Below are 25,972 nucleotides of genomic sequence, written 5' to 3'. Positions count from 1 at the left end.
GGGCTTGCCAGTGGACATCAGGCGGGTGGGTGCACAGAGAGGGTGAAGACAATTAAAGGGATATGAATGGAGTACACGTTATTTCTTCAATCCTCACAACAGCCCCAGAAGTTAAGTGTTGTCACCTCCATTTTTTTTTTTTTTTAAATATGGAAACCAAGGCTCAGAGTGTCACATAATTAGGTCTTGGCCGCTTCAAGATTCAAACCAAAGTCCGTCTGACTCCAATGTGTACATGTTCTCTCCAGGCTCTAATATTAATTTGGTTTTACACAAATAAGTCAGAGACTTGAAAGTCTCAAAAATCTTCTAGAACCATTTACGGTATCACATAAACATGAGAGAAATCTGTCTGGGTTTTAAGAGATCTATGTGGGAAATTTAAGAACACATTTCTTGGGGAAGAAATTAAAAAAAAATGCATGAAGTATCTCAAGGAATTCATTCCAGGAGATGAACTGTAGATCCTGGCCAAAAAATTCTTAGAAAAACCTATGATTGAGCCTGGCTGCAGGGAGAGCCAAGGTGAGGAGGGAACAAAGTAGCCTCCTGCAATCCTAAAGGTTGCCCTGAATTCAAACTAAGTGCTAATGAATCAAGTCACAGGTGTCCTAAGACACAATATAAAATATCAGATTCAAGGTCTTTGCCCTTTAATAAACGTGCTTGGGTCACAATTATCATAAAGGTCATCACATTGGTTTCTATTAGACATCTGCTGTGTGTTGGAACCCATGTTGGGTTTGGGCTGAAAGCTCTGTGCATCCACGTGGGATTGCAGAGGCCCAAGAACATCAGACCGACACTGGCTGGGGACTCACCATCATCATTCGAGAGACTAGAGAAAAGAAAGGCCGTAATTACTTTTATCTCGAATTGCCGTTTGGAAAGGGAAACACATGTATTCAGGCGCTTGAAGACGAGGGTAGGTTCTGTGCTATCAGCTGGTGAGACGTGGAGCTCCATTCAGAGCCAACACTGCCCTGACGAGAACTGGAAGATCTACTAACTCTTCGTTCCCCAAATCCCTACTTCATAACAGAGTGCAAAACCACTCGGCCATTAGGGTTCTATTCAGTCATATGAGTCAGCCAAGAAAATGCCCCTGAGAGCAGCCTGCAAGACCAGCAGAAAGTTAGAGCCTGGTATGTTGTTACTTATGACAGAAAATGTTTAGAAAGGATTCCCAACATGCACAGAACTTTGTCATTAACATTCTTCCTCCTTAATGAGGCTTACATTCGCCCCTTAATTGTAATGCTGGCGCATAAGGGTATATAGTTTGTTCATTATGGAAAACACCTTCCTGGCGCCTTTTTGGCCAACCCTCTATCTACCACAGGGGTAAGAAACTTGCTACCAAAAATCCTCCTCCTGGGATTTTCATAGTAGAAGGGATACTACCAGGCGTTGAAATGGGTCGTATGTCTCCTGCCTTCCGGTCTCTCCTATTTCCAAGGTCTTTAATTACGGCTTACCCAAGATACATCATGGGATGGCCAACACAGTGGACCAAAACACCAGACAATCTGGTCTAAACTCAAGTGTTGACTAAATTGCTCTGTTAAACTATGAAGTATGGGCAAACGGAGCTAGGAAGGTGAGACAGTGATATCAGGCACAATGATTAAGTTTACCTCAAACTCGCGAAGGAAGAAGTTGAGAGTGGAATAAAAATCATTTTCTGGAATCAATCCATGCAACAAAATTTTACCTCAAATGTGACAAGAAGAAACTGGGGACAGGAAATTTTTTTTCCTAGAAAATATAGGCATGTTCATAGAATCATTCTATCACAGTATGACATTACAAATGTGACAGCATTTCAGCTAAAGAGAGAGATTTTTCCCCCCCTACATGACCAGCATTCCATAAAACCTCAGGGAAAACCAGAATCGAAATGATGAGACAACATAACGTATTTTAGTAATTATCTTTAGTTAAGAAAACGGGGCAAAGAAACTGCCTGAGAGCAAATACATGTTTTTCTGCAGGATGCCAGGGTCCATGCAGAATCTGCTCTTTGTGAAGGCTGGTTTGATTTGCTCGTTCAAAAGGGGTCCCCCAAAAAGTGGCAGTTTTCCTTCTCTAGTCTTTGAGGGTATTATCTCTCTGGTTTCACCTTGTCTCAAGAGAAGCCATCATGTCTCTCCTTTCAATAATCTTGAACTTGTAAGTGCCAATTTTATATGAATTTTCTCTTCTCTCTGTCTCTCTCACAAACACACACACACACATTAACTATCATATACTTGCCTTTGAAGGCTTTTCCCAACCAACGGACTAAAAATAAACAATGTTATCATTGGGACCATAAGAACACATGATTCAGTATTTATTGAAGGAAATGGTTTTGCTTCTCAACCAATACCTCCAGATAACCTAATACTTTGCTAGGTAGTTAAAGCTAGCAGCCTTCCGATCAAAACCGCACCTCCCCATACATGTGTGTTTATAAATGTTTTTGTTTTTGTTTTTGTTTTTACAATGGGGTCTTTAAAGATACATGCTATTACAGGGTCTAAACTCTTTGAGATCATTATATAGAATAAGACTCTATTATACCAATACTACTTTATTCAAAAATATGCTTTTAAATAACTCATTCCCCAGCCTGCAATGCACTTTACTACTTTGGAGAAAAATATTACGTGCTAATTCGGATTCCATTTAGTGCAGACCCCTACATTTCCAGGTAATTATAACTTGCCGAAATTATACAAAAATTAGTATCTATTTAAAATTGTTGACTGGTGAATGCATCAGTTCACTTCTCTACCTAACTGAACAAAATGAACGCGGTATCTATCCAGTTATGTGCTGGACACTGGACCAAGTGTTGGGAGATTCCAAGAAGAATAAAAGGAACCAAGCAGTGAGAGAAATTTTAAGATACATAAAAGTAGAAGTGCTCACTGAAAATTCGTACATTTAAAGTGTTTTGTGTTGGAGTTTTCCTTGGGCCTTACTCCCGGAGGTACTGCAAAGCCAGGAGCAGACAAAGCGGGCACTTGGCTTTGAGAATCACTGAACGTCACTCATCTACACCTCCCAGGCAGTACAAATGAGATCTACATTAGCTCTAGGAACCCACCTGGCTCCTCGGACTTTAACTGTTAAACCTGTGAGCATTGTCTAAATCCATTCTTAACACTGAATGGGTCAAATATTTTCTTCCCATACGGCAAAAAATCCCATGAGTCAGTCTGCTTGGCTGATGTGGTCAACATTTGAGGCATCATGTGCAACACTTACACCTGTGTCTGCCATCAAAATTCTGATCAGAGGCTGGGATATTCAAAACCTGCTTGACTATGAATGAAGATACATTCCTATGCCTCCATGATTTGCATATGTGTGTGTGTGTGTGTGTGTGTGTGTGTGTGTATGTATATTTTAGTTGTGATACATTTCTCTAAATCCTCAGTCAAAAAATCTCCCCTCGGGTGGATGGATGGCTGATCATGAATAGAGGAAAAAAACACCCACATTTGTTAAATGGCAAAGGAATACATACAACAACACATAAACCACAAACTTTGAATGAGAAGTTCAACATGTTAGGGTTAACTGGTCCTAGATCAACACACACCCTTGCATGCTGAAACGACCGTACAATGATTGTGAAAACAGGTTACAATGGACTCAAAGTCTGTGAGGTATCTTTACTATGCCTTCCACAGGGAGGGAGGAAAGCACCAAAGGGAAGAGAAATATGCCGTATATTGACTGGCCATTATTCTGGGTTGAATTATGTCTTCTATAGAGATTATGTATGCCAAAGCCCTAACCCCTAGTACCTGTGCACGTGACCTGATTTGGATACGGGATCTCTGCAGATGTCATCAAGTTAAGATGAGACCATACTGGATTAGGGGAGACCATAAACCAATGACCCATGTCCTTACGAGAAGAGGGAAATCTGGACACAGGCGTAGACACTCAGGAAAACATCATACGGAGACCAAAACAGATTGGAATGAGAGATCTACAAGCCAAGGAATCCCAAGCGTTGCTCTCAACTACCAGAAGCTAGGAGGAGGCAAAAAAAAAAAGACTCTTCCCGAAAGCCTTCAGCGAGAGCATGGCCTGCTAATACCTTGATTTCAGGCTTCCAGCCGCCAGAACTGGGAGGGAATCAATTTCTGTTGTCTCATGTCCCCCCGGTTTGTGGGAATTTGTTACAGCAGCTCCAGGAGACAAATACAGCCACCCACCAGCAATAACGGGTAATTCCACTGCCAGAAAAAGCCACCTTACAAAACATGAGCATGCAATTCAAGGGACACAGGTGGCTCACTTTACCTTCACATCTCTGCTGTCATTTGGAGACAGACCTGGTTTCTCCTTTTGGCCCTTTCACTTACTGGATGTGTTCACTTAGGAAAACACAGCAAATTCTCTGAGCTTTAGCTTTCCCACCTAGAAAATGGGGCTGACCTAATTTACCTTTGAAGATCATAATAAAGAATCTGCATCGGGTACACTAAAGCCACCTTGCGGATTGTGTGGACGTAGGGTGGCTAGTAGAATTTACTAGTATCTTGGAAATAGAACTGCCCACACAAAAATCATAGTCATATTGGTACAGGCAAGGGGAGTAGCAGCCTGCAGATTCAGCCTTCCTTAGACACGTTCTTCGGAAGTCACAAGTAAAGTAACCAGTAAGAAAGATGGAAGACTGTGGTATGGAACCAACACCAGGTGTGCAGCGGGCACGGACCTTGGCTGTGTTGATCCATTGGACTCTGGGGAGGACCCATTCCTGGGTGAGGTGGCCGCATACTGGAGCCCTTCATGGATCCACAATGGATATCTTCCACAATCCCCTTGTCATGCAGACCATCGATGGGCTGAAACATTCAAAGGACATCAGTTAGATGGCTCTTGAAGGTACAAAATTTCCATCTGGACCTTTTAAGATCCCTCGCTTTTAAAGTCTTCAAAACTGTGGCATAATCATCAGTTGCTCATATGACAGACATACATTTCTATACCTACAGTACTTGTATTACCATATATTACATATATTTTATGGGTGGAGACCAAACAAATAAGACCACACCAACAGGGTCGGCAAAACTATCCGTAAGTTGAAAGTTAAGGCTTTAAACAGTTGGATTTTTTTTTTTTGTAATGTCAAAGGCCTACAAATAAAAATGAAGTCCTGCTCACAAATATGTCATCCTTCCCTACCCTTTTAAGTAAGTCCTGAAACCTGTTGTAGATTGAAGTTAGTCCAAAGTCTGAAGGAAGCCTATTTGAAATGTCTGCGATGATGTATTTTTTTTTTTTTGGTCATTTTTTTTTCATCAGAGAGGAAAGAACTATACGGAAAGTTTCAAAGTCGAAGCCAGAAAGTTCCATGCAGTCGGGAAAAGAGGAAGAGCCAGGGTGGAGCAGAGTACTGCCAGAGAAGGAAGATACGACAGATGAATCCGAACCACAGAGAGAACCCAACTTGAAAATGTTTTAAAGGCAGAGTTTGGGGGAAAAAAAAAAATGTCAAGATCACAGGGACTCAAACCAGGACGTGAGGCCTCATGCCTAACAAGCACACGATAAAGAGCTATTGAGTTGACATTAATCCAATCCAGAATTGGGCAACGGAGCATGTGTTTGAAAAAAAAAAAGGAAAAGTCTATTCCTCCCCAAACTGTAAGAGCAATTTTCAGAACCGCCTGAAAGAAATAGTTCCAGGAGTTTATAGAAACCAAATGACTTCAAGCAAGAAAGTATGAGTGTTTGCAGTTTTACAGAAAGGAAAGTTAATTTCTGCAGAGTCAAAAGCACGCACTTGAAAAGAGGAAAAATTTGCCATAAAGAGGATGTTCAGAAGAAAAATGGGAAGAATTTGATATAAAGAGTGTCTCTGAGTCTGTTAAATAGTAATAATAGGGAGGAAATCAAAGCAACACAAGCAGATGTATTTAGGCCACTTGTTTATTTATTTCCAGTGATGCTGAAAAGCAAAGAGCTGAATCTCAGAGGGAGAAGGAGGAGAAAGACAAGGAATAGAGCTGCCTTGTAAAAGGGCTCCGAGAAAGTGAAGGCATCTGGTCAGCAGGTGTGAACTCAGGCACTTAACCACGTCCCCGCGCAGGGACTCATCTGAGGGGCTGGGAGGACGGAAAAGCAGGATGGCAAAAAAATGCAAACTCTCAGCAAAACAAAAGAAAGCGAAACAAAAAAAGAGTATCAAGGGGGGTGGGTATGAGAAAATGGGACAAAGACACTAGGTCACAAAACAAAAGGGATCAGAAGAGATAATCACCCATAGAAACAACCCAGTGCAAAAATCTAGAAGCGACCCAACATTCGGTCATACCTTTGTACCTTCCAAATGCCTAAATAATACTAAAGGTCAGCTAAAATTCTCCTTCACCATTTATCTTTCATTTGGGAGGTGAGACAGCCTCAAATCGTTCTGAAAATATTCAGCCCAGTTGGACTAAGGCCGACGAGTGACAGATCAGACCTATGATAGCTCCCAAATTAATTTAATACACAGGACAATGTAATGACTTCAGTATGTCTAGATGTTCAGTATGTCTCTTCAAGAATATGATACGGAAAATAAGCAGCTTTACTTCTTTAGATACATGACAAGTTAAAAATGTGTTTAAAACAAAAACAAAAACAAACCTCAAAAGCAGAGAGAGAACATGGGGGTACGATGGGGGGGGTATCCAGGACACATTGTTGAAAGGAAAGACGGAGCTTCAGAGTAATTAACAGTGATGACATGATTGTATTATGGTAAAAGGAAAGCAAAACAAAAAAATCAGACCTGTATGATATGCCTACTTGGGCTTACACAGGACTTTTTACTGAACAGGGAGAAACGTGAGGTTTAAAAAGCAAGCACAAAGCTGTTACATGGGGTGAGGCCAGGATTAACTGTTTCTTTACCTCAGTACAGTTTTACTTTTCAAAATGAGTATATATTACTTTCCCGATTTGAAAATCATCAAATAACAAAATTTGTAAAAAAAAAAAAAAAAAAAAAAAAAAAAAAAAGAAAGGAAAGGAAAGGAAATTAAAGAAAAAGCATCTTCCCCTCTGGGCTCCAATGCCCTACCTTAAAATTGACCTACAGTCCTATAGGATTAGAGGAAAGACTTGTTCTTTTTTGATGTAATCTTTCTGTTTTAAACCAAGATCTTCCACGGTTTGCCTACTTAATACCAAGAGGCAGCCCCACCACCCCGTCCACCTGTGACATCGTCCGAAAGCAACAGAAAACCTCTACTTGTCTTATCAGGTATGACCCTCAGGTCACGTGTGGTGTGGCCTCACTGAGTTTCACTGGCTACTTACTTACTCCCTTTTAAAGCAAACTGTCACAGGACCTGGCTGGCTTTCTCAAGAGCCAATTCTTTCTTCTTCGCATCTCCTTTGAAAGGCCTAACGCCAAGTTGTACTGATAGGATCATTCCTACAGCAACAATCCAAGCCTCATAAATAGAAGATTATTATGACCTCAGTCCAAAAACAGACAAATGGACCTGCGCTCTGCAAAATCCCAGCCCTCTTCCAAAGTCAGAAAAAAGCCACTTGACCGAGGGGATAGCAAAGTGCATTTTAGGGAGTCCCTGGAAACTACTTCATTTCAATAAAGCCTTTAAAAAAAATGATGACTTGTGTTCTTTCCACTCTGTGGGATCTATTTTTTTAAATAAATATCAACATTCTTAGGGAAGAATAAATTTCATCCGTTCATGGATGATATGTTGTTTTACATATACAGTTGGAAAAAAATCAAGACTTATGTGTGAATACACTTACTCACCAGGCCCACAGCCCACAACCCACAAATCACAGCATCTAATTGTCAGACCTGCAAATCCTATCTAGTCTTGTTCAAAAAGCCAAGATCTGATCTTCCTGTACAACATCTGTAACAATAACAGAGCCTCAGAACGTATGTTTTTAATAACATACAAGATAAGACAAAGACCTCGCTTGATTCTCTTATTAACAAGAGTAGGGGGGGAAAAAAGAGGGGGAGGGGGTTATCAGGGATTTTAGCCATCCATGACTCAGAAGACGAGAGTGAACAAGAAAATAAACTCTTACCTTGTGCATTTGGTGCACGCCTTCCTGCGGAAAGTCGGCAGATCCCATTGTCGGCATAGGGTGTGAGACACTGGGAGGTCCAGGGCTCGGCCCCATCATACTGTGCACAGAACCCGGCGATGGCCCGGGTCCTGGACTAGGTCCAAGAATGGGTCCAGGCGAGGGTCCGGGCCCCGGCGAAGGCCCTGGGTGGGGCATCGCGCCAGGGTCTGTGGGCGTGGACATCTACCACTCCTGTCTCTGCCAGTCAGTAGAGGGATACTGAGTTGGAAGGAAGAAAAGAGAAAGGAATGTCTTAAACATGATGTTAAGATCAGAATGAAACAGTTGTTAGTCTTTCATGGTGCCATTTCTGTAACAAACATCAAACAGAACTGCCCTGTCTCGTCCAGATGTTTGAGGGAGCGTGCTATATATCCATCTGCCCTAGTCTTTATGAAGACCACTTGTTTAAAAGAAAAAAAAAAAAACACTCTAAATGAATCCCCAGAAGGATATAAATCATCCAAGATACAAAAAAAGACCCACTGGAGAAACTCAAATTTAACACATAAGCAGAATTCTAAACAAGTTTGAAATTTATTACTGAAGTCAACAGATGCTCTCCATTACTTACTGGCTTGGGCACCTTACAAGTCATTAACCCCCCAAAGCCATTAAAACATAAAACCCCTGAAAAAGTATCCAACCAAGACACGTTTTCCGAAGTAAATGAGCGTCGGAAACTTCACAGAAAATTCTAGACAGTTAAAAGGGGGAAAGAAGTACAATTTCAGAAACTGAGAAGGAAAGAGAATTACCCCTTGTGGGAACAGCAGAGGCTGTGGGACGTGGGACTCAAACAAACAGGGGTCCGAATAGCCACACACAACAACCACTGGCTGAGACTGAAATGCGGTGTTGGTTAAGTATATCAGCTCCGGGCCCCACGCAGTAAGCAGCACCGCCCCTCCCCATGCAGCACTGTCTTCCCCACCGTCTCCACTGTACCGCCAGTGATCAGAAGAAATGGTTTGTTTATTTATTTTTTTCAAGATTTTATTTATTTGACACAGAGAGAGTGAGCACAAGCAGGGGGAGCAGCAGAGGGAGAGGGAGAAGCAGGCTCCCGGCTGAGCAGGGAGCCCGATACGGGGCTGGATCCCAGGACCCTGGGATCATGACCTGAGCCGAAGGCAGACGCTTCACCGACTGAGCCACCCAGGCGCCCCAGAAGAAACAGTTTCAAGTGTGGTCCTCCTGCCGGCTCATGAACTGAAGACCACTTGGAGAGCTGAGGCCAGGATTCATCCAAGGCTTCTCTGTGGTCCAGGATCCCCAAGAGAAGTCAGCCGTGACTACCGGATCGGGCCCAGCACGGACAAGGCGAGAAAATCCCAGTTCTCCGATTTCGGGAAAGCTGTGTTCCATCACCCACACTCCAAGACTTCTTGGCATCCCCTCCCCTCGGGAACCGCCTCATGGTGGGGGTATGCCTGCATCTTGGACATGAGCCAAAACGAGCAAATAAGCCATTTCCCAGACTCGCATCAATGACAGCTGAATAGCGCTAGTGACAGTTAAGTGTGACACCAGACCTTATGTTATCGGGGGCCACACACACCCGTACACACAAAAACTTCTCTGCTGTCAACTTCCCAAAACACAGAATGAGACCCCCTTGGCGATTTGCTTACCCACTATTTAGTGACAGGGCTGGGACTTAATCACAGGGGTCTAACCCAGCCACTCACAGCCAGGGTCTTTCCACAGGGAGATGAGGTTACAGCAGAAACACAAAAAACCCACATTAGTTCCATTCTTAGCCACCTGCTCTCCCCTCTTGCTGAGTCTCTAGAAGGTGGGGGCCTTGAGGGCAGGGCTCTTGCTCTTCTTCACTCCTCTGTGTCCCCGGGACCTCCAGCCCGGGTGGAGTAAGGGCTCAAAAAAAAAAAAAAAAAAAAAAAAGGATCTGAATGAACTGCCCACGAATTCCAAGGGCAAACTATTAATAGCGTCCGTTATTTTATAAATAAAAAATTAGAGAGTAATCCGTGCCTGAGCTATGTTCACATAAAGAAATCTAAGAAGGGTAGGCAAGAATTTAGGCCATTCTGATAAATGAATTCGGGCTAAAACGGGAAGCAATGAAAGGCTACGTTGGAGCGATTATAACACAGTGTTTTGCTGATACAAGACAGCGCTCAGAGAACCCAGTTGAAGTGGTTTCTAAAACAACAGGGAAGCTTCAAGGGTGAATTATAGCCTTGAATTCACTAGAGAGCCAAATGTTATTATTTATTCTTTGTGATTAACAAAGCAGGCAGAAGTAACTTTTTTTTAATTTATTTTTTACTTTTTTTTTTTTCTTGGCGTGCCACCCCCTCACAATCAGGCTCGTTCAGTTAGCGTCTTAAATTTAGGAAGCTGATGTCAATTCAGGGGTACTACAAGTTATAATGTTCTCTCATGAATATCAGCAAACTAATACACCCCTTTATTTTTTAGTGAATAAAAGGAAATTGCTTACTTCCTGTTATGGTTTACCTTGAAATGGGCTTCAATAGCTCTTCCGGTAACCTACCACCAGTCTGAACAATGAAGATACACACACTCAGCCTGGCAGTCCCCACTTGCCACATTTTCTATTTTAACGTATATTATCCCATAATCCTCCCTCGTGCCTATGGGATCATTTTCATGGGGGAATCTGGCAGAATGCAGTGATTACTTGTATGCTATCCCATAAAAATGCTCCTCATTTTTAGTTAGAGGCAACTCCTAAAAAGCTTCTTAAAGGGGAAAACAGACCAGAGGGGGAATGGAAAAGTACTGGCTACTTCAGGGGAATGTGAACACAGGGGCGAGTTGTGGAGGACACTCCTTAGTACGAAGAGAACCGTCCGATGCATGGGCCTAACGCGTATGTCCATGAAGCAGCACCAATTAACAAAAGAAAGTAGCTCAGAGAAACCGCCAAGTGTAACAGAGGAGCCTTGAGCCCAGCTAACGAAGGGCAGGAATCTGGAGGATCATCCAACTCGGGCATGGGATACTCTGGCTGGTCTGACCGGGTGTCCAGAGACTTGGGTTCCGCCTGGTCTTCTTGTCCCGGGACCACCACCAACCCTGGGGCCCGGGGCAGAATGCTTTTCCTCCGTAGAGCCTTTGTGGTTCTTCTGGGCTTGAGGAAAGAGTATCTCCAGGCTTCCCCCACCTGTGCACCCGGGACTTAAAGCATCTCTAGGACTTGCTCCAATGCTGCGCGCAGTGGGGTTCGGGGTGGGCCAGAATCTGGGCTGTCCCGGGATTCACGCCTCGCCACCAGCACCCAGGAAGACTGAAGAGGAGTGACTCTCGAAGAGGAGGTCACAGCCCTGGCCTCTTTGCCCTCCCCCCGCATTTCTGCTGGCAGCTTCATCGCACAGCTCGAGGACATACCCAGCCTTTCCCACTGCGTAAAGCAACTTGGCCGATGCAAATTACAAAGCGGCTCAGCTCTCAAGCAGAGGCGCGGGGCATTACTAAGTTAGCGTGGTTGAGGTTTAAAGTCCAGTGTTGGCCAACTCAGCTTCTCCTTCACCAACCACACCGGGTGTCCTAGGAATCAAACGCTTTTCTTCCTCCTTCAAAGCACTGATGCAGACAGGCAGTGATGGGGGTGGGTACAGTGGGGACCCGGGAGGAGACAGCTCAGATCACCAGGGCAGAGTAGGCGCAGTAGGTCTCTGCACGAGGTAACACTCAAAATCTGTGTTTCTTTTGTGTTGGGAGGTAGAGTGGGGAGAGTTATACACTGTCACAGATGAGCATGGCCTGTCCGACAGGTATGTGGCTGAGAAAATGAAGGAAACGTGTCTGCGGTGGGAGGACAGGGGAGTAAAGCACCACGACCCCCCCATGCACGGCCCTGTGAGTCCCCGTCCTCCCGTAATGCACCCCCAGAGGGCTGGCCGCTGTTCTCGGCCAAGGCATTTTCAGCAGTACACTCTGTCTTTTTCTGCGTCTTAACCCGGCCTTTACAACTGGGGAATGTTGTGTTTTTAAAAATAAAAGTTGTCGGAGCTTCCCACAGCTGCAACCACCCCAGACACCTTCCTCCTTCCTTCTTCCCTTGGCTGAACAAGCCCCAGCACACCCATCAGCATATTAAATAGGAGTTCAACTTCCGGAATTGGAAGGGTCGCCAGTCTAACCACGACAACCGCAACCAAACATACACCTTTTCCTATCCTACTGCGACCGGTTGGAACACCACTGACCCCCGCCGTGCGGGAATATTTAAACACACCCACATGGGCTTCACAGTCTTTGGAGCCACCCGAGTTGAGGACACATCTGGCCCCATGCCCGTGTAAGAGGTGAGGGCAGGAAGCAAGGGACCACACAGTTGGCCCGAAGTCACGTCTGTCCGCGGAACTTCGCGTCTCTTGCCCCAGCCCAGTGCTGAGCCCCTGCACCCAGGGGGCAAGGCCGGCCACCAGGCAGGAGGGCTTTCACTCCAGCTGGAGACCCGCCATGCGCAGGAACCAGGAGCGCAGAGAGAAGGGCATAGAGGCCAAGATGGAAACGATGGGAGGGAGATTCTGCCAGGCTTAGGCTTTGGCTGTGGTGCTAGATCAACCCATGAAGGGACAGAGAAGTAAAGAGAAGCCCCGCAGACAGTAGGAGGTGGGCATGACATCATGGATGAAGGTCGGTGAAGTCTAACCAAACACCCAGAGGGCCCGTTTTACTTATCTGTTCCCAGCTGTCCTGAATCTCCACAAGGCACTGGGCACCAGGCAGGTAGGGTGCACAGAAAGGCCCCGAGGGCGCACCCCAAGGCTCTGCAAGTCTGAGAGGGAAATGGGGCTTTTCCATAAATAGAGTAGGGGCGGGGGGAACACATGGAAGGTCCTGGAAGACAAGGAGGGCCACAGCTAAGGACGGACTGGGGAGACTGCTTGCAGCCTGCAGGGTGGAAGAAGGAAGAGGGAGTGCGGGGAGGCTTCCTGGAGGAGGAGGCCTTTCAGCTAGGCCTCCAAGAAAAAAAACATAAATAAAACCAACCAACCAACCAAACAAATAAATAGATGTATGTCTCCCAGACACTTTTGTTTTCTAGTCCCAGGAAGGGCTTTGGGGGAAACACAACCACCCCGACGAGACCGTACCTCTTCAGTAACTCTTCACCAAACGTGGCGAGGAAGCATGGGCAAATCCTGGCTTTTCCTCACATCTTTATCACCGCTGGACTTACAGAAAGACTGGGGTACGGGCCAAAGGTGGAACATTAGAAATACACATGAGGCCCCTCGCGCATCCCCGGGAATAGCTCTGTCTTTTTAAAGTTTTCTGGCTGGTGCGGGGGAACTGCAAGGCTCAGGAGACAGTTAAGATAAGGGCTCTTTTTATGTCTGTTTGCTGATTCAGAACATCTCCTGACCTGAAGGGCTTCTCGCTTGCTGTGTAGCTGTCTGTATAAAGGAATTGATAATTCCCCTACAAGAAGTAGCAACATCTCTCCAACGGGAACAGGAGCACTGCTATTCTTAATGGGGGAGTGGGGCGTGGGCACGAACAGCAGTGAAGATAAAGGAAATAAATCTACCAGAAGTTTCTTTTTCAGAGGCCAAGGTTGCCTGGATGGACGGTGAAACATTACCAAAAGCCCTCCCACTTCTCGGTCTGGGACATGCAACTTTAAACAGGGCGCACCGTGATTTGTGCCACGGGGAAAAACCACGCCGGTCTTAAAAGTTCAACGTGACACGTCACCGGACCTGAAACTCTAGAAAAGCCTGGAAAACATTTTCCTCCTAGTGCTTCCTGTCAGTTTCCCATTCAAAGTCAAGTAGGTTTTAAAAAGGAGCTGGATTAAAAAATGGTGCTCTGTTTGTCCGGCTTCTGTGAACGTTTCCGCCATATGGTCAAGGAAACATTACGCTGTTAGCTGCTGCCCTGCCTTTAAATAACCTGCCCTGGGACTGTCCTTGCCCAGAGTCAGACCAAGGCTCGGGGGCAGCTCTGTGCGGGACAAAAGAGAACACAAACATTGCAGCAGCTAATTCCTTCCCCCGCCATCCCCAGGGGATACTCAGGGACCTGGCACTTAACATCATCACCCTGCAGAGATGGTGGGTTGCCTTCTTACAAGAGCCTACCCTGTGATACAATTCCAGGACCTCCCTTATGAGGACAGCCAACGTTTCCATCAAGGAAAAAGTCTTTGGAGGAGGGGGTCTACGAGAAAACCCAAAGTACCAGAAGTCCCTCAACAAGAAAACACTAGGGCAGAGCATCCTTCTAACACAGGACTCACGTCCGTCGGTACTTATCAAAGTTATCACGGATCACTATCACTTCCAACATTTAGTTGAACCTAAACTGCGAGGCAATTGGCTAAAACCAAACCATGCCAATCAAACCAACAAAAGCTAGTTTCAGGGCACGGCCCCCTGACGTACACTGTCTTGTGTCCATTTACACATACAACCCTTCTTCCTAGGTTCTCTTAGGCCCCTTTACAAGGCAACCTCATTTGGGATGCTGATAAGAACGAAGATAGCTACTTCCTTCTCCGTCTGCTAAGATAATTGTATTTACACATTAAACATCTGAGTCTGAAATACATATTTTAAAAACTCCTCTGGCTGAGATGGCACGCTACGACTTCGCAGTAAATCTCAACCCTTCTTTGCTGAATGAACCCCAGGTATATGACGGATGGGTTTTGATATGCCCCACTTGTCCGGGCTTCCACAGTAGCCACAGAAGTTCAAGCAGGAACCCTTCAAGTTCACTGCAATTAAAGTAGATAATGGCCATTTACATGCCAACATGCCCTTTAAAAAAATCACCACCATAGTTCATTTGAGCTTTTCAAGTTTCGAGTTCTTCATCTACAAACTAGGCAAAATCTTCACCAGCTACAACTGCAATCCTGATATGAATCAAGTAAAATATCACATCTGAAGACACCTTGTGAGCTATGGCGTAAAAATGTACATTGCCTGGAGGATACTTTCCATGGCTTCAATACCCACCCTGGACTCGAATCCACAGATTAATCTAAACTATTTTTGCTCATGAACTCCCTCATTCAAAACTTCTGAGACGAGCCTCTAATATGCACTGGATAAAATATTCATGCATTAGACATGAAAGACATCAAGTCTTTCTACCATGGCCAACGTTGTCTTCTGCAAATTCTCCCCAACTAGAACCTCTTCCCTGAGCCACCAGGTCAAATGTTTTCTCATGGACTCTTCAGACCGGTCCCCATGATCTCTGGATTTTCTTCTGATGATCAGAACCCCTGCCCTCCTCTGGCCACGAGGCTACCCCACGGACCCGTGACAGCTCACCCTGACCACTCCCTCCATCATGAGGCCCGTGCAGTTTGCCATTTGCTCAGGTATATTCTATAAAACACAAATTCTCAATTGTACATTGTTTTTTTAAAGAGTTATAGGCTTTGCTTAATTGCATTTTAGCACATGTATGAATATAGCGTACGGCGGCAACGGACAGAGGTGGTGCAGATACTACAAAGGTGAACACATGCCCACTTCAAAAGCACTGGGGGAAGAGGGGAGAGGGCTTTCCTCCTGTACATTCAATTTCCAAGTTCAGTGACCTATCTTTCAGTGGGATGGTAACAACTGAAATACACAACATCAAGTAGGTGAAGAAATATGTAATCATCCTAAATAAGAAAAACACAAACACAAACTGATAGAGAATTTCTCTTGGACTACTGTGAACCTACAAAACAATATATCCTGATCTTTTTTGGTCAGATATGTGTTTTCTATTTTTAAGTAATGTAAATTTCCAAATTGTGAATTCAGTTCTTTAAAAAAGGGAGGAAGGGGGAGTTATAAATATATTTAATGGTTTTTAAACTTCAAACTTATTTCAACTCCTAGAGGTTCCACTCGACAATTCACAAAAGGGTCAGCCCATATTTAGATTAGATCAGTTTCTAAAAAGTTTCTGAAATATTAGTGCTTGCATAGCCGTAGATAACATCTTGGTGTAAGACCGATGCCTAAGTTGACGCTTACGTGCCTGAAAATACAATAGAATATTGCGATTTTTAAAGGTTTTACATGATACAGGCATACAGCTTGATTATAACTGTATGAATGTTCTGGAAGTCTTACATAACGAAAAAACTATCACAATTCACAGCTTCAATTACATAATAATGTGTTATAAATCCAGAAGTCCAGAAGGGCACCACTTATGTCAATATTTCAGTCAAAATCCTGTATTCCATATCTAAACCATCATTCCAAATGAGTGAATTAATGATTTATTCACTCATAATTAAAATTAAATGGTGCTTCTATCCAACATCCTAAAGACCCAGCTAGGTGGCTCCTGAATTTCATCAGCTCTATTATATGTTTTGCTAAGGTATAATTATTCAAGCATCTTTGTATCTTTAAAACCTGTATTACTTAAAGTCTCTAATGTATCCTGAATACTTTCAAGGAAAAGTGCTATATTAACATGAGAAAAAAAATCATAATAAGCAGTAATGAGGTCTTAAAGTTTTCCAAACCCACGTTGCAAGATCCCATTTAACTTGCTGATAAATAATCTCAAAATAAATATGCTGTCTTTCATAACGATTGGGGCAGAACTAAGTTTTAGACTTCTGTATTCCCTGGTAAATATAAAGTCATGACTTCCTATGTAGAAAAAACATCTCAGGCCTTCCTAAATACTCTACCAAATAACTTTTACCACCATCCGGATCTTCTGCTCCCAACTACTTAGGGAATGACCCAAGACTTTTTCAAATGGCTAGAGATTAAAGTCCCATAATGCAAACTCTTACCAAGATGACAGAAAAGTCAACATCCTCTGTTGGTCTAAACCAATCTACAGAACACATTTAAGAACAAGGAGTGATTCAGAAGATCATTCTTTCACATAAAGCGACAAGAGAAAAATCACAAGTAGCTCCTATATTCCCATTAGGGAAATTTTCTCATCTGTTCCCCAGAAATACTGCAGAAGAGACAAGTGACTCACTTATAGGGAGTTCTCCAAGTCCACTCATGTTAAGCAACAAATTGTCCGTGACTCCCCTTGAAATCATCTTGACCACAAACAGTGGGAATCAAACTTGTGCTGGTTGAAATCAGGTCCTATCAACACTCGCTCAATAGGGCCAGCACTGACACACACTGCCCGGCATTATAGTTGTGATAATTCAGTTGTTCTCATGGCAGCATGTCAAGATGTCACAAATCGTGATTTATTATTTCTCTGGAGTATCAAAAAGCTGCTGACCTAGGGGAGTTTGACAAAGGCCTTGTTTACAAAGGAAGACTTCTAAAGAAAAAAAAAAAGGAAAAAGCCACCAAAACACTGGAGGACACCACCACTTTTATAGCTTATGAAAGTTTTTTCTTTTCTGATCTTGCTCTAATACATAATAAGCCTTTAAAATGAAATGTCAAAATATTATAGTAATATAAGGGGCGTCACAATGGTCTCCTAGAGAGAATGGAATACGCTTTTACACTGGCCTGTAAATGTCTTATCCTAATCAAAGACAGAAAGTTTTGAATAATTATTTGCCAAAGTGTCACTTTCCAGTTATACTGTCAGAAATATCTTAAAGAGAATTCAAGCATTAGTGATAAAATACAAGCAGGGGCACTTTTTCTTTCCTTTTTTTTTTTTTTTTTTTTTTTTTGGTCAATTCCAAGCCTCAGGTGTTGGTCAAAGCACCTTTCAAGAAAACTTGACAAGAAATGCTCAAAAACCACTTTAAAACCGAACAAAAGAAAAGATCTAAAGCTGCTTTGAACACACTCTTGCGGTGAATTTTTTCTTAAGACGCCACAGTGCAGCTAGTCCCGGAGCTGGGATGTCACTGCTGTCACTCATAAGAGAAAGGCTGCATTGAAGGGGGCACTCGCGCACCTCTGACCATTCTTCAAGGATTCTGATACCCCAAACTCCTAATTTATTTTCACTATGTTCTTTACCCACAAGACACCTCTGCTTAATGCCTCCAATCAGGTAAATGGACCCCCGTCTCCAGGTTTGGATTTTTTCCTTAGTCCACTGGAAGAAGTATCTTGGGTACCTAACAGGTATCTCCAAATCCCTTCTTCCCAGTGGCAAACATTTGAACCGTCAAGGAGCTTTAAAAAAAAAAAAAAAAAAAAAAAGTCCAGGAGAATAAAAGCGCAATTAGATCCTTAACAGAGAAAGTGTGTCTGGATTTGCATAACAATGCACCAACTTGGATTCAAACCTGCCACACCTCTTTGCACTTAACCAGTGTGCTCAAAGTCGGCTGGATGCCTACCAAGTCTAGTGTTGGCAAACAAGCCTGGGGCAGTGGCCCCCCAAGTAACCGATGGAAAATATTACCGAAATATTTGAATGTGCACATCTAAGTGTCTATACATACACATAATATTGGGTATGGCTTTTATTTTAGTCCAGCTCTCAGGGCCGTCTGAGTCTTAGATGGTTAGACAGAAATTCTCTGCCACTCCATACGCCAGCAACAATCTTTCTGTTCATACAAGCATCCTGCTCCTAGGAGCATGGCACAACCAGGTGTAAATAAAAAAGTCCTTTGCAATGAGAGTTTAAAATTTAACTCTGCTATTCATGACGCACAGACGTTAAAAATAACCACTCCATGCAGGAGACAAACGTGTGTCTTTAATGCCTCCCTTAGGCTCTAACATTACACGTATTTAGGAATACAGTCTATCTAATGACCAGGAGACAATGATGACACCTCTCCATAAAATATTAACCCCGGTCGCTTTGTTGTTTCAAAAGCACCAACGTCCATCAGATTGGGGAGGAAGGATAAAAGGCGAAACCTTGCAAAACTCTCCCAGAAGTTATATAAACAAAGGAGGGGAGAAGCCCAGTGTGGGCTTTGCACCCATGTGCTACTAAAATTACATAACACCCGGCGCAGACATTAGAGAAGGAATGGATTCTGCACACCCCCCCCCACTTTCCTCGACTCCCCAAGCCCGTCTCCTTCTCTTAAAAAATCCTAATGCCTGGCAAGACCAAATGGACGACTTGGAATATTTATTTTATTGCTGGAGTAAATCCTGCGAGAGTTGGAGGCACGTTTAGGCCCGAAGTTTTGAATGTGCAATAGCTCCAGGGCGCAGCGACTCCACTCTCCGGACCCGGAGGAGAAAGAACTGACAAGCGACAGCAACCAGCAAGGCCTTCTCCTTTCCCCTCGCGGTGCTTCCCGCTGGAAAGTTTTCCACGCGATCGATCGGAGGGCGAGGAGCCCGCTTCCCCCGCCTGCCTGACTTTGCAGGAAAGGCGAGCCGGGAGACCGGAGGGGGCCGGCAGGGAGAGAGCCGGAAAGCTCCGCACTCAGCGGGCGGCGCCGGCGCAGGCTCCTTACCTGGGGGACGCGGAACAAAAAGAGGCGCGGGGCTCGCCGAGCCTGTGGCGGCGGCGCGGCCGGCTGTCGGAGCGGGTCTCCCCACCCGAGCCCTAGGCCCGCGCCCGAGCCCGCGGCCCGGCCCCCGCCGCCGCCGCCGCTTCCTCCCTCGCGCGCGTCATGTCACGGCGATCAAACATGTCTGTGTGCGCTTCGCTGCTGTGACTTCCTGATTCTCTGCCGCTCGCGCGCGCACTCACACTCACACTCACAGCCACACGCACACGCCACCCCCACCGGCCCCCGCCACCAAACCTCGCCTGGTCCTCCCCGGGCTCCCGGCGGCTGCCGGCGCCTCTGCTCGCGTCGCGCTGGCCCCGGCGCGCACAACACACACTCACACTCACGCGCAGACACACTCGCGCCGGCCCCGAGGCGCGGAGACGCGAGCCGCGGGAGCTCGCCGCCCCCTCCCACCCCCCTCCCTACTTAGCCGCCCTGCCAAACTTTTTTTTTTTTTTTTTTTTTTCCCTGCCTGATCCACGTCCAACTTCCCTCCACCCCCACCCCCCACCCCCAGCAGTCCGGCCTGCCCCGCGCTCACCAGGATCCGCCGCAAGCTGCAACCCGGATAAAAATAATAATGCAATCCAGGCGGCGGAGGCAGGGGCGAGCGCGAAGACACTGGCAGGAGGCGATTTCCCCGCGTGTACCGGAAACCGGCCGAGTGCCGGGACTAGGGCACGGGTGTCCCCTGGAGCCCGCACTGCTGCGCCTCGCCCCGCGCGGTGCAACTGCGCCCAGGCTGCGAGGCCTGGTGCGGGGCACCCGGAGGACCCGGCTCGGTGTGCGCCCGCAGCCGGAGGGCGCCTAGGGACTGGCACGCTGGACCGGTTATTTGGGGAAGTGCATCGCGACACCTTTGCAGATGGCATGGCCCTGTTTTGCAACGCAAACGGGAGGAGGGAAGACGGCCGGATGGAGGGGGAGAGCAGAGGAAGGGGTAAATCAGGTTGGGATGGGAATAAAGCAAACTCGAAAGCAGGGAGCGAGAAGGAAGGGGTGCGTGTCATCGTTGGGAGGAGGCTCCCACCCGGTCTCCCCGCCTCCCGCCCTGGCCACCCCCTCCCTCCTTCCCCCGCCCGCTCCCGCTCCCCCCCCCCCCAGCAGCCCTTCCCCTTCTCCGGCGAACGCCACCACTGCTGCCCTGGTGCGCGCGGGTCCTGTTTGTGACAGTCAGGCAGAGAGGATTATCCGGATCATGGCCTCCCGGCCCGCAGCCACGGTGGCTCTTCCGGGCCCCTGCGAGCCCCTAGCACCCGGACGATCGCGGGCGACCCACGCCCGAGGTTCCCGCGGCTCAAGCTGGGGGAAGACGCCAAGCAAAAGAAAACAAACCCCGGGGGGAGGGGGAGAGCAGGGTAACTGAGCCCGGCGGGCACCTCCGACCTCTTTCTTTGGGGCCTCCTCCCTCCCTCCCGGCAGTGCGGCCCGGGCCGGACACCCCGAACTTCAACACCCGAGTCCGCGCGGCCGCCAGGTACCAGAGGCAGCGACGTCCGCAGAGCCCCGGGCGCAGCGCCCCGGTAACCCCTTTGCCTAAAGGCCTGCCTACCGGTCAGCGTCCTCATCCCCGCCCGAGGGAACGCGCAAAGTGGAGGTGACACCTCCGATCCGGCACGCACCGGCCCCGCAGCGGTGGCTGCCGCCTCTACGGCGCGCCAGCTCCGGCTTCTCCCGCCGCGATCCGCTCGCGTCTCGGCAACGGGAGCCCTTTAAACAAGTCCCCGGGAAGCGGGTGGCAGCCGCGTTCGTTGGCGCCCGGCCGCCGGCCCGGGCTCCTCGCCCTCCTCTCCCGCTCCCCTTCCAACTCTTCCGGGGAGGACTGCTCGGGGTGAACTGTCGCCTTCCCCCGCTCCACCGCCCCCCTCCCCCAGCTTTAAGGGGATGGGGGGATTGCAACCTTGCCGAGTGTGTGTGTGTGTGTGTGTGTGTGTGTGTGTGTGTGTGTGTGTTGCAACCTTGAGTTGGCAGCGCATCGCTGACTGCCTACCTAGGGTCAAGGCTGTGGTTTGTTGGGATTCCCCCCGCCTCTCGCCTCCCCGAAGTAGTAATTATTACTGTTATTATTAGAACAGCAAGGTTCGGTTGAAACTTTCCCGTTTCTTCCACGGCCGCCCGGGAGCTGTCGTTAGAGCATTCCACCTGAGGCCCGCGGGGAGGAGGCGGGCTTTTCTTTTTGTTGTTGTTGTGGCGGTTGGCCCGCCTGTTTGTTTTGGTCTCCGTGCATGCACAATAAATAATAATTAGGATAATAATGAATAATCCCCGGCGAAGGCGGCGCGGTGCCGGAGGGGTTTGTGCGGCGGCTGCAGCCGGGAGGCCGGAGGGAGGGGAAAGAGGAGAAAGGAGTTGTAAGTTATATTTACCTTGCTCGCGAGGAGTGTGCTGGCTGAATCTCTTCCCTCTCTGAGTCACCCAGAGTACAGAAACAGAGGGAGAGAGGACTAGATTATGAATATGACTTCATTGATGACAGCCATCCCCTCCTCTTCCTAAACTCGGGCTCCGCCCCGCGTCCCACCCTCGCCGCCTCCACGGGCGCCGGAAGACGCGCCGCAGTTGGCCCCGCGCGCCGCTCCTCCCTGCCCGCCCGGGCGCGGGTTGGCGGGACGCGCCTGTCACTCGCCCCGCTCAGCGACTCCGGGAGCTCGGGGGAAGGAGAGGGCGGTGTGCAAGAATGTGGATCGAGACAGCTCTACTGTATGCGTGGATCCGTGTGTGTCTGCGAGGCGCCGGCTCTCGGGCCGTGCTCGTGCCTGGAGCGGAGAAACTGCGCAGGACGCAGAGAGCCCCAAGCCCTGGAGGAGTTAGGCGCCCGTTATCCCTCTCCAGGCCGTCGTCCTGCGGGGGGCGCTGCCGGGCTCCCCCGGGGAGGCTGGGGAAACAGAGGAGGCACAGCGAGAGGGAGGGCAGCCGTAGTAATAGCGCGTAGTAGTTTGGGGGTATGTGGAGAAGGTGCTGGAATTTAACGGTGCCTCTGCCTGCCACAGCGAGCCTGCAGAGGGAGAGGGAGGGGACAGGGGGAGGGCTCCGAGTGGCACCAAAACTGTTCGTGGCACGGTGTTGACCATGAAAGAAGAAACAGGCATTGTCGTGCCGGCTGAAACTTTTTCTCCCCACCGCCGCCCCCCACCCACCGCGCAAGGTTGTTATTGTAAATCTGTCCCTTTTTCCTCCCCGGTAAAAAGGGAGGCGGGCACAAAGAACATTCCTGCCAAATCTGTCTCTTTTCTAAAGGACGGCAAGCTTCCAAATGCCAATGAGGGAAAAACAGCTGAGAGGCTGAATGCCTTGTAAATAAATAAGCCCACCCTAACCCCTCTGTTTACTTTGTGGACCAGATACGGCGCTTGAAGCTTCCCTCACCTGTCATCTTGGAGTAAAATATATACGAAAATATGGGAAAACAACCCCATGGGGGGCGGGGTGAGCGGGTTAGGGCACAGCTGAAGCATGGAATCTGCTTTTGATTTAAGAAGGGGAATAAATCTCTTATCCTGTACAGTCCATAGGCTCTCCTCTCCCACCTCGCATTTAAGACCGATTAAGGCTACACACAGTAGACTGCAGGCACTTGGCAGTTTTGAGACCTCTTGTTCCAATTCTCCTTGAAATACAGTTCTTTGGCTGGCGGAATAGGTCAGTGTTTGCTGAGACAATTTTATTTTTAGTTTTATGAAGTGTGAAAGAATGTTAGGAGATTTTAAATCAGGGGCCTATTATTTCAGACTCAGATTAATGTAAGTGCTTGACTCTTAAAATTAAAACTGTTCCTATATGGTAGTGTTATGAAAAGAATGATGTATCCCTTATTTTGTAATGTAATGGCTTCAATTAGTCATTCAAAGTACACTGTGACTATTTGGTTGAGGATTCTCCCCCTAGAGTAAAATCCTATTTTTAAGACCATTTTGCTGTTGCAAAATTGACTCTTTGAGCAACGGGGTCTGAAATGCAGTTCTAGGATGCTTGGAACTAGGCACTGAAGAAGTTGAAGACAAGAAGCAATGGAAAGTGCATCCAGTGCTGCACAGGGCCATGGAATGGCAAAAACTGTTTATGTGGCTGGTCCACTGCTAGGGGAAGTAGAGTTTGCAAGTTTGCAAGGGCACCAAGTTCAGGCGGTTAGGAGTGTCAATGCCAGCCACCCCGTAGTTTCTAAGGCTTTGTTACTTGCTTCATAACTTCAGTGTTATAATTTCCTGTCTATCCCAAAGTGAACCTCAGGACAACAAAAGAAAATGCATAGAAGAGAAATAGAATATAGTATGCCCTGAAGAATCAGCTGTAAGAAATTGTTTTTCTTCCTGAGGATATGCCAGGATAACTTTTCCCTGGAAAATAAACAGTGAGAAACCTTAAAATTAGTAATGTAGTAAAAGTATAACATCTAACTGCCTCATAAATTGCAACTAATAATATAGCCAGATAACCTAGTTGTCTGTAAAAGGGCCGTCACCTAATGGCAATGCTTATTACATTAGCTAATATTAGGTTTTAATTTTTTTTTCAGGCCCAATTTGTTTCTCCGGCATGCCAACCTCACACCTTTCTGTCGTTGTGCATAAGTACCTTTGATCCGTTTACGGTTCCACCTTTACCTGCCATGCCAAATTTCAAAGAGAGAACAATCAGTAAGACACTGAAGGAGGAGAAGGGCCATTCCTCCTGGTGTTTTGTCAGAGGAAGAGTAGAGAAGAAAACACTCGCTTTGCTACATGTGTATATTCTTTGGCTCACATATAATTTTGATGCAGTACTTGGAGGGATTGGTATCAATGCATTATATGCTCAGCTATGGGAATTGAAAAATAAAATCTATCTCTGGGAGCAGAGATTAAATATAGATATTGCATCTCCTTTTCCCTTCGTATTGGTCTAAGAAAGCACCACCTTCTCCCTTCAAGTCTTCTCTCTGAAGAATCATCTCATTTGTAGCTTGCACTGCAGCAAGTAGAAATGTTGGAAAATAAGGCCTACACTCAGGAGAAATGAAAAGGTATTCGTTCACTCAGTACGGGGGGCGGGAAGACCGTAGAATGTAGAGGATAAGCTTCATCTCTGAGGTAAAACAACACTTAACAATTGATGTTAAGGAGGAAAATGATGGGGTTCTTTTGTTTCGCAGAAGATCCACACAAAAGCCAATATGGTTGCAGGCTAAAAGGACCCCAAGAGGCTGCACAGGATGCTATATTCACATGAGGCTTTTCCCTTTGGACTTTGATGAGTCATAATGTGTTCTCTGAACTTGCTTTTCTCTTTCTAGTTTGGCATCAAGAGATAGAAGTCGCTTTTTCATGTCTGTGTGGCCACATTCACTTGTTATGTAAGTCGGCTGTGCTTAATGTTCTGTTTGGAGTGGATATTGGGTTTGAAAATTGATATCTGGTTATAACATCCTCATAAAGAAAAATTCCATGCACAACGTTAGGAAGATTGTAATCCCACCGGGCAAACTGGGAATGCTGGCTGAAATGCTGCCTGGCCTCAAACAGGAGCAAGTCAGACACTTAGGGAATGAATACATCTACAGTAATGGAACCTAAACTTGGACAAAGTGAATTAGCCGACATTTACTTTAGTGACGAGTTCAGAATTAGCAAGTAAATTTACTACAGAGGTAAACACTCCTCTCTCTCCTTTTTCCCAACCAACAGTCTCAAGAGATTTCGTTTCACCAGTCATTCCTCCAAAATACCACCCCAGTTCCTTGTGATGGTATCACCCTCTACCTTAAGAGCCTTTGTCTACTTCTAATCCATTCTATGATAAATTTCAGTGGTAGCATGTCATCCAAGGCTGAGCATGGAGATTCCTGCCAGCCTCATTGACTTCCTCAAACCCCTGGGCTCCAGAAACCTGGTCTACCTGCGGGTTCCTAAGGGGCCATACTGGATATACTTCCCTCTGACCAAAATGCAGGTTCCCAGTCACATCCTCCAAGACTCAGCTATGGCCCAGCACCCTTCCAGGGGCCCTTCTTGCCTTCCCCAGGCAAAGGAAGCTGCTTATCCTACTCTGCTCCCATAGCAACCAGGGTGTACCTCCATTATAGCACTTACCACTTTGATGCTATTATTTGTTTGGTATCCTGCACTAGATGGTTAGTGCCTGGAGGGCGTAGAGCAAGTTCAATTCATCTTTGAAACCTCAGCACTTAGCTGGATGTCTAGTACACTGTATGTTGTTTAAAAACAAAACAAACAAAAAAAAACAAAAGCAAATAAGAAACCCCACAACTTTAGAGACTGATATTAAAATTATCTGATAGGATTTAATGGGTCTTTCCAATTAGTATTCTCATGTTAATGAACAGGATTCCTAAGTGTTCAGAATCCGTTGCTTTCCCAAGCTGGAAAGGTTAATATGCTTTTGTTGTGTTTGTTTTGTTTTGGGGAGTAAGGTGGGAAGTGAGAAACTACAGCTCTTGCAGTCCCATATAGAGAGCACTGAGAGGAGGTT

The 25,972-nt window shown here is 46.4% G+C and overlaps 1 protein-coding gene across 6 annotated transcripts in view; it reads right to left on the bottom strand.

Moving 5' to 3' along the window:
* Window positions 1-22,026, bottom strand: part of SMARCA2 (SWI/SNF related BAF chromatin remodeling complex subunit ATPase 2) — a 169,397-nt gene extending 147,371 nt beyond the window's left edge. For 2 of the 6 annotated variants that reach the window (XM_025891509.2, XM_025891513.2), the window contains exons 1-3: window positions 21,874-22,026; window positions 8,080-8,340; window positions 4,724-4,853 (exon numbers count right to left, since the gene is read on the bottom strand). In XM_025891509.2, coding sequence (XP_025747294.1) covers window positions 4,724-4,853; window positions 8,080-8,304 — 355 coding nt within the window. In that variant the 5' untranslated portion in view covers window positions 8,305-8,340; window positions 21,874-22,026. Of the gene's footprint in view, window positions 1-4,723; window positions 4,854-8,079; window positions 8,341-19,465; window positions 19,826-20,048; window positions 20,466-21,059; window positions 21,078-21,129; window positions 21,299-21,873 lie in introns of those variants that run through there. The other 4 variants (XM_073878124.1, XM_073878123.1, XM_025891511.2 and 1 more) reach the window with 4 other exon arrangements.
* Between the last annotated feature and the right edge of the window lie 3,946 nt (window positions 22,027-25,972).

This window comes from Callorhinus ursinus, unplaced genomic scaffold (assembly GCF_003265705.2).
Source record: "Callorhinus ursinus isolate GAN/ISIS: 27379988/994484 unplaced genomic scaffold, GSC_fseal_2.0 scaffold28, whole genome shotgun sequence".
Taxonomy (NCBI): domain Eukaryota; kingdom Metazoa; phylum Chordata; class Mammalia; order Carnivora; family Otariidae; genus Callorhinus; species Callorhinus ursinus.
This window is presented reverse-complemented; position numbering and strand designations above follow the sequence as displayed.